We start from the raw sequence: 8,432 nt of genomic DNA on the forward strand, positions 1-8,432 counted from the left end.
GAACAGAGAGCAAAACCTTTGGGGCAGGTCATGCCAGAAGATGTGTGGTTGTCCTCCCTGTGGTGGACCTTTGCCTGGCCCAGCTATTGGGTGCTGGGCTGGCTGCCCAAGAGTGGGGGCTCGGCAGCACCCCGAGAATGATCATGGAAAGATCTGTGGATCATTGCAGGTGTGTTCCCTTCCAGGGTTTGGGGAGGGGGAAGGTTGTCTCCTGCTTACCTGTGCTTGCACCATGGCGTGCTGGCAACGTCCTGAGTCGTTGAACATTTCCTGGAGGGGTGGTTTTCATGCCTCTGAAGATCAGATTTCAGTTACAGGGAGGTAAGGTAGGGAAAAGTCACGTAGGAAAAGGGCTTGTTTGGTTGATGGGGGTTTAGAAAGCTTTTTAACAAGTTGAGTTATTGGCTGTATCTGAAGTGAACCACTGCTCTCCTAACTGCTCTCATTTCCTGTATCACTCCGGCTTGGTCACTGCATTAATTACAGCCCAGATTTACAGTGTCTTTGGTTACACACTGGGCTGCATTCTGGTTTTTTTTTTTCCTCTGTGTGTATAAAATTCTTTGGGAGTGAGGCCAAGAGGAGAGTGTGTCTATAGGCCTGCACACACACACACGGGCTGCATTTGTTAGTTCCTAATTTTGTGGGGAATAGGGATCTGAATTTTCTTCTGGTTTGAAGGAGACACAGTAGCTGAGAACAGCCAGTGTTTGGAGAAGTCAGGATTTCAGAACAGCCAGAGACGAGAGAAAATATTATGTTATGAATTGTGAATGTGGCATTTTTAATTTGGCTGGTGTTTCTGAGAGGTTTGTGGGTAATGGGAATCCTCTCGTTCTCTTGGCTCAACCAGTAATCGCCTTGTTACTCAAAATCTTCTATAAATGCAGTGCTTCAGCACTGAGCTGGGTGAGGGAGAGCTTTTCACAGCTGAAGTAGCTTTTGGTGACCTGAAATATGAAGTGAGATGGGATACTAAGCAAGAAATGAGCTATTTAGGAACTGTGGAGTGCAGAAGGTGATTGAAAGGATGTTTCCTTTTCAGCTTAACGTTTTTGGCTTTATGAAGACAAAAGAGGAAGTGCCCTAAATATACAAGGAGTGTTTTTGGAGAACTCATTCAGATTTTTAAATTCATTCTTCACATTTAAACTGTTGATGCAGTAGAGGATTTTCATTCAGAACATTCTGAGTCACGGTTTCGTACAGAAATGATTACAAATTAAATAGAACCAGATATCAAAAATGTGACTGCTTTTAAAGTGGAATATTCCTGAACGTTGGGTTCAGAAATACTGGGAAGATGAATAATGGGATGATGAATAATGCTGGGATGACAAATGGTAACAGATACAAAGAACTGAATGCCAGGTTCTCAGATAACTGGGGGAAAAGTGAGAGGAAAATTTCCAAGTAACCTTCTTTTGAAATAACTGACCACTCTTTTTTTAGCCTTGCCACCAATCACAGCAGCATGTCACCTTCCCATGATAGTCTTGTCCAACCTGTGCATGGTGCTTTACTCTTCTAGGACCATTTTGGTTTGATATTAAGAAGGGGGAGTGGGAGGGACCAATGGGGATGGATTTGATGCGTGGCAGCAACATGGTTTAGTTGTAAATGCACTGATGCAGCTTCCCAGTGTTTGAGCCCCTGTGGGTGTTTAGTTAAAGCCACGCACGGATGGTGTCTGTTATTTTGTTAGGATTTCAGAGTGGGGGATTTTAGTGCTTTAATCCTGACTGACAGTTGGAGGGTTGGTGGTTTCAAACACAGTGGCATGGAGTGGCTGATTTCTCTCCAGTGAAACAATGCACCAGTGTGTCTGGGCTGCCCGGACAGAGCCAATAAATCTGGTTTGTTTTGTTTTTCTCCCTCCTTTTCTCTCTCTCCCTCTCTCTCTATTCCCCCTCCTCCAGGCCAAGACCCATTCCTATTGCTGAAAACCCTTCAGCTTCTCTGGACAAAGGAAGAGATGGAGAAGGTAAGACTGAGGCTCCCCTCCACGCTGCAGTTAATAACTGCATGCAGATCATGTCCAGACACAGAACGCTTAGGTCAGACCTGCAATTCTTCACGACTGCTTTCAGTTCCAGCACACAGGGGAAAAGCCTGAGCATTTGCAGCAAGAGCTGAAAAGAAAAGGTAGCTCTGTGTGATGTGAAGCAGCTCAGGGGCTCGTATAAAAGAGCTAAAGTTTACAGGGCTGAGTTACAGAGGAGAAAAAAAAAATCAAAGTTGCTTTTGTTTTCTTTTAAACACTTTTTTTTTTGTCCATTAAATGAAGGATCTTTGGGGGAGGGAGGGGAATATTTCTTGTAGCTGAAAAAAATGAGGGTTCAAGTCAGTAGAAAAGTGTTCTTTGCCAAGTGGAATGATATCAAAGCCTTTGTATTCAAAGTAATTTTTACTATTTTTTTCTGATTTGGTTTTGGTTTGCCTTTTAGAGTGGTGAATGCAATTTACACTGCCTGTCTAAAATTAGTGTCATATTTTTATACAGCACCCTATGGGCTCTACGTGGAGATTTCTCATAGGGAGTAAAATAGATTTCATCTAAATTTGGGAGCTTGGAAACTAACAAAACCACTAGAAGCATCAGCTTGGTGGTGAGTTTCCCATGCCGAACTCGGCGTTGTTCAGGCAGGTTCACAGCCAGGATGTGTTCTACTGAAAGATCCCAAAGCTGCAGCTCACCACACAGGCACGTGGGCTGTGTCCTGTGTGAGATGTTCGGCGTGGCTGAGTACCTTGGTGTACGTGCTCCATCCTAGGTGTCTGGAGTGTTTAGTCATTGTCCTTGTCTCCCACACTGAGACTTTCCATTACCAGCAGTCTGTGGTTCCCAGCTGGAATAATTGAACAGCTGGGAACAGTGTGAGAGGTGCCTTTCCAAAGGGTCCCTCACCAACACAGACTCGAGCTCAGCAACTCTGAAGCCTTGAGCTTTCTATCGAGTTTTGTTAGAGCTGGAGGAAAAATAATATTATTTGTTAGGTCTTGAGGGCAATTAAACCCACAAAACAACAGTAGGAAAGACTAATCATCAAAATCTCTGCACTGTGTACTCGGGGATGTCTCTGAAGAAGACAAAGCCTCCTATCAGTGTGTCCTTGGGCAGAGAGCACCACAGCTTTCCTGCAAAGTGGAAAAGCCTGAGGATCCCCATGAGTCACCCTTGCAGCTCCGTTTATTCAGAGTGTTTGTTTCTGGGGTGGTGGTCCCAGTGAAATGTGGTTTTGCAGAGCGTGCAGGCTGCAGCTCCCCAGGGTCAGGCCTGACCCCCTGGCAGCACCCTGTGGCTGCAGGCAGGGGCAGAAGCATTTCTGAACCTGGAGGATGTGCTTCTGAACCACGGGGAAAGCCTTCTGAGAGAGAGAGAGGAGGGGACTGTGCTGGGACCAGGCTGTGGCGGGACCAGGCGGTGGGACAGCAGCAGCTGCTTCTGAGGTGGGGAGCACAGCATGAATGTCCTCAGTGGGTTGACACGTGCTCATCACACTGCCACTGGGATGGGCTGGTCCATGCTTGGGCATCGCCACCCTTGGACACACAGTGCACCCACAGCAATGTAGACACTTATTTCAGAGGAGGCTGCTGCTGTACCCTGTGTGTCCAGCTCGAGGTGTGTGCTGCTGCTGCTTATGTCCCACTGTGCAGTTCAAATACACGAGGGAAGTTGACTTTATAGAATAGCAACATTGAATCATTAAGGCTGGAAAAGTCTTCCAAGATCATCAAGTCCAACCAACACTGCCATGTCCTGGAGTACCGTGTCCACACGTTTTCTTTAACACTTCCAGGTGGTTTGACTCCAGCACCTCCCTGGGCAGCCTGGGCCAAATCCTCACCACTCTGCCAGGAAAGAAATTCTTTCTAGTATCCAATCTGTATCTCCCCTGGTGCAACTTCAGCCCATTGCCTCTTGCCCTCTCGCTGGTTACTTGGGAGAAGAAACCAACCCCCACCTCACTCCAAGCTCCTTTCAGGGAGTTGTAGAGAGCCAGAAGGTCTCCCCTCAGCCTCCTCTTCTCCCGACTGAACCAGATCCCTCAGCTGCTCCTCACAAGCCACGTTCCCCAGACCCCTCCCCAGCTTCTTTGCCCTTCTCTGGACAGTCGACTCAGGACTCAGTCTGCTCCACTGACATTTGAGTGGCAGGAAGCTCCTTTGGCTTTCGCTGTGTGAGAGTCTAAGTCAATATTGGCTGTAAACTAGTGTGAATCAGCCTGTTGGTCTCAAATCAGTGACCGTGAGCAGGAGGATATCTGTCCATGGTGTGACCTCTGTTCTGGAGCATGATTCTAAGAATTGGTTATTTCCTACATAGGGAAGAGAGTTTTGGAATAACCAAGAAGAGTCAGGAGACTGCCCTGAGCTGCATAGCTAGAAATAAGGGAACAAAGCTGAATGGAAGAGTGTGTAGTCTGAGCATCAGCAAAATTTTCCTATTCCCATGATCTGTCAGGCTGCAGAAATCCCCCAAGGAGCATTCCCTGCCATGGGAATCAATTGAAATGGAAATGGCAATTACGAGTCTGAGAGGAATCCCTCTCTGGCAGGGCTGGGCCAGGCAGCACAGCGTTCTGCCCTCTCTGGTTTAGGTGTCTCATGCCTTTCTTCTCTGGTTCATTTCCCCCCACCCCCCCCTCTTAAACTATACATACCCTGGTTGTTGAAGTCTTCAAATTTCTAGAAAGTTTTGAAGACTTTTCCCCTGCTTGTCGAAGTCTAGCTGGTGTGGAGCACAGACTCAGTCTGGATAACACCAGTTCATGCTCCTGCAGTTGGGTCAGCATTTGGAGCCCAGGGAGGAGCTGAGCAGTGTGGTGGAAGCTCTTGTTCAGTCTAAATGGGCTGAAGTGGGGCTTTGGGAGGGGGGAAGAAAAAAGAAGTGAGGCCATTTATAAACAGTGCAATTTAGCTGGCGAGTTGCTTTGTTTTCCTTTGGCTGTTGTGCTGGATGTTTGTGGTTGGATGAGGTTTTGCCTTTTCCTTCTGCTGAGTCTTGCAGCGAAGCTGGAGCCCTATGTTTAACATCACAAATTCCTGCCACAGGGAAAAGTACTTACAGGGAGAAATCTGTTATCTGAAGTCACATCTTTGTTAGTCATCAGCTTTTTCATACAGCGTTTGATAATCTGGTGAGAAAGAAACAGTTTCTGTCGTAAACGATAGGTTTTGTGGTTTTTCCAGACATGAAAGACACTACGGAAAATAACTGTCTTCCAGTAAATATTGTTGATGAATAAAATAGAAGAAATTCATTGGCAAATTTTCCATAAATTTTCTTTTGTTTTCCATGTCGTTCTTCAAACTTTATGTTGTTTCCATTGGAAGCTACGACTGAGGCCATCACATACAGTAAATTACAAGTGCTGGCTGCAGGCAGGACTGAGCATCTTTTGGATTTTGCTCTTTAGCCAGAAAAGAAAGAGAGCAGCTGCTCTTAGTGATTTCTTGTTTTCTGTCTCTGCTTTTGCCTTGCTCCACGCCAGTACATGTGCCATGCAGTGAAAGGTCCTGTGTGGGTACTGAGAGATGCCACTTCTTCACCCTGCCAACCCTCCGGGCTCCTTGGAAACTACTTCTAATGTAAACATGATAAAGATATTGCTCAGTACTGCTAATTTATCACTTCTACCAGATGGGTAGTAAGTAGCCTATTAACATTCACAAAGTGAGTGTCCAATTCCTTCACATTTCTAAACACATCACCCTGGGATTCCTAAGATTTATGGCGTGGAGTTTTCCCATGTTCTGAGTCCCTTCGTGTGGCCTTCAGGCTCACTGAGATGTGCAGTGGCAGTAGGTAGTCGACAGAAAATACCATGCTCAGGTAGGTTTGGAGGTAGGAGGAAAGGAGAATAGGTGTGCAGGATGGCAATCTGAAAGAGTTTAAACTCTGGTATGTCTTTCTTTATTATCCCATGTGTAAGATCCAATCTTTTTGGATACTCACAAGTATTCTGTTAAGGTGAGGAGCATTATGCCATCATGGCTGAAGTGGTTATAAAGTCAAATCCGAAAGTTTGTGGTTCAAGAATGAAGAGGAAGAGAGGTTTGTGTGTGTTTTTACTTGTAGGGCTCTTAGATGATGAGTAGGTTTCTGAGCCCAGATATCTACCTCCAATATTGCCATTTTCCTAATAACACCCCTTACTCCAGCTCACTTCTTTTCTTGCCCTCCCCCAAATCCCAAGCCCCTTTGTCTGCCCCACAGAACAACTTCTCTGTCTTTATGGGATAATTAGTGTGGACAATTGCTGCTTTTCCCATTGGGTTTGAGGTGCAGTGAGCCATGAAGGAATCTGTAATGACATGAAAAGTCACTGGAGGCGCGGATGGTGGCTGAATAGCAACAGTTACCTCTCTGAATAGATTAAATTAAAAAAAATAAAGCTTTGTGTTCAGCTGGGGGAAGGGAGGATCCACTAATCTTTTTGTACATGACAATGTGTTTTTGTATCTCGGCAGCTCAAGGAAGAAATCAGGCGGGGCTTTGCAGGCCTGGAGGACCCACTGGCAGGACTCCTGGAGATGCTGGAGGGCAGCAGTGACTGGAAGGGGAAAGGGCATTCCCTGGGGTATTACATCACCACGGAGCTGGACCTCTGGATAAAAGAGCATCCTGCTGTTCAACAGGTTAGAGAAAGAGAGAGCAAGAGAGCTGGGAGAAAGGAGAGGACAATCGATTTTAATGTCCCTCATGTGTCCCTAGTGTCACTTCATTCCCTAGTCCAGCATCTTCTCTGTAGTCTCATACAAACGTGGTGAGATGAAGTGTGGAAGTTGTACTGAAGTGATGTTATCTGTTGTATGCTGGCCTGAAATAATATTGGAAGCTGGGTTGCGAGAGCTCTGTTTCCCCTTCCAAGCTGGGATTTCCATCTTCCCAGATCAAACCACATTGATCAAGCACTGATCTTGCAGCCTGTGCTGGGCTGGAGGCATTCCCACTGGAACTTGTGTCCTGCTGTCAGGATAGAACCAAGTGCAGTCATCTCCTCTGCATATCCTTCCAGTTCTGCAAATAGAAGCCAGTTACTGTGCGATTGCTTCACTCCTGCCATATGGTGGGGAGCTTTTACCATGGGGAATGCAGAAAATGGCAACAGGATGACTGTTCAGCAGCTGAATGATCAGCTTTGTAACATTGGGTCATCAGATTATGTGTCCTAATGTTTGCCATTCCTTAGGCCTTCACATATTCTGACCTCTGGAGGTTTTCCTTTTTTTTTTGTCTGCGTTTACCTCTGAACTCCAAGAAACTTTTGTATTTGTGTTGTTTCATTTCCCATTTTTCCAGATGACTTTTTAGATACTGAGCTCTGCCATTGCAGGATCTGCAAAGTGCAGGGAAGTGCTATAGGCACTGAAATTCCTATGTCATAAGAGAATGATCGTTTAGGAACACAAGGGTTAATAACTGCATCTGTGCATCTTTTGATGATGCTTTTGCTTTTCCTGAAATTCTTGCACCCAGGAGCAAGCCTGAGAATGAAAATTGAATTATTCTGCCTGATAGGTGAGATCTCCCTTGAGGGAAGTTGCTGGATTCAAAGGTTTTCTGCTGGGGACCAGAGGGGAGAATTTCTAAATAGTTGTGTTAGTCAAAAGAGGGCATTTTTCCAGTTTCATATTTTACTTTTGCACAAGGCCATGTGCCTTTTCCAGAATTATCCTGCAAACTTTTAATGTTCTTAAATTGGATGCTGTGAAAGATATTGTGTATCATACTGTTCTGATTTCTGCTTTCAGACTCCATGGAGAAATTGGAGAATCCCTTCCCAAGGAACTGGCTTATTCCAGTGTTTAAACAAGCTGCATTTTCAACTGCCATTGAATTGTAGCCATTTTACTAAGTCTGTTTGATTTTGATTTAATTTTTTTTTTTTAGTCTGGCATCAAGCTGAAGAAGCTGCAGGCTCGTGTACTTGGAATATTAGCCCAGTGCCCAGCTAATCTTCTTGACCCTCTGATTAGCATTTACCAGCTCCATACAGCAGACCGGAACTATTTGCTTGAACATGTCAGTCATCTTTATCACAGGGGCGATTACAAAGAGGTGGGTCATGTCTTTCAAATAAATTTACCTACCCAGCTCTCTAGCTCTGTTAATGTCTGTGTCCTTTTTTTGGATGCATTTCAATGTGAATTCCGTTTCATGGCAGCAGCTGCACGCTGTGAATGCTACAGCTTAGCGTGGTCTTCCCATGTACACGAGCAGGCTGTGCTCAACCTCATTTTTTCTAGTGGCTGGGTACAGAATGCCAGTGAATCCTTCCTCCACCCCTTCTTTGACCTTTGAAAGTAATAGGTTAATACGGTTTACTTCGGAGAATTTAAGGGGATGGTTGTGTTCTTTTTTTGTTTTGTTTTGTTTTCCCTGTCCTTGGCAAGTAAAGAAGGGATTTTAGTAGTTGGTCATA

At 45.3% G+C, this 8,432-nt stretch overlaps 1 protein-coding gene across 1 annotated transcript; it reads left to right on the forward strand.

The window, feature by feature from the left end:
* Nucleotides 1–1,919: 1,919 nt before the first annotated feature.
* On the forward strand, nt 1,920–8,068 carry LOC103775036 (exonuclease mut-7 homolog; the record flags this gene model as incomplete). The annotated part of the gene is made up of 3 exons (XM_008942480.1): nt 1,920–1,984; nt 6,478–6,645; nt 7,901–8,068. Coding segments are annotated over 3 exons (401 nt in total), but the record flags the coding sequence as incomplete, so codon positions are not given.
* Between the last annotated feature and the right edge of the window lie 364 nt (nt 8,069–8,432).

Source organism: Merops nubicus, unplaced genomic scaffold (genome assembly GCF_000691845.1).
Source record: "Merops nubicus isolate BGI_N331 unplaced genomic scaffold, ASM69184v1 scaffold866, whole genome shotgun sequence".
In the NCBI taxonomy this organism is placed as follows: domain Eukaryota; kingdom Metazoa; phylum Chordata; class Aves; order Coraciiformes; family Meropidae; genus Merops; species Merops nubicus.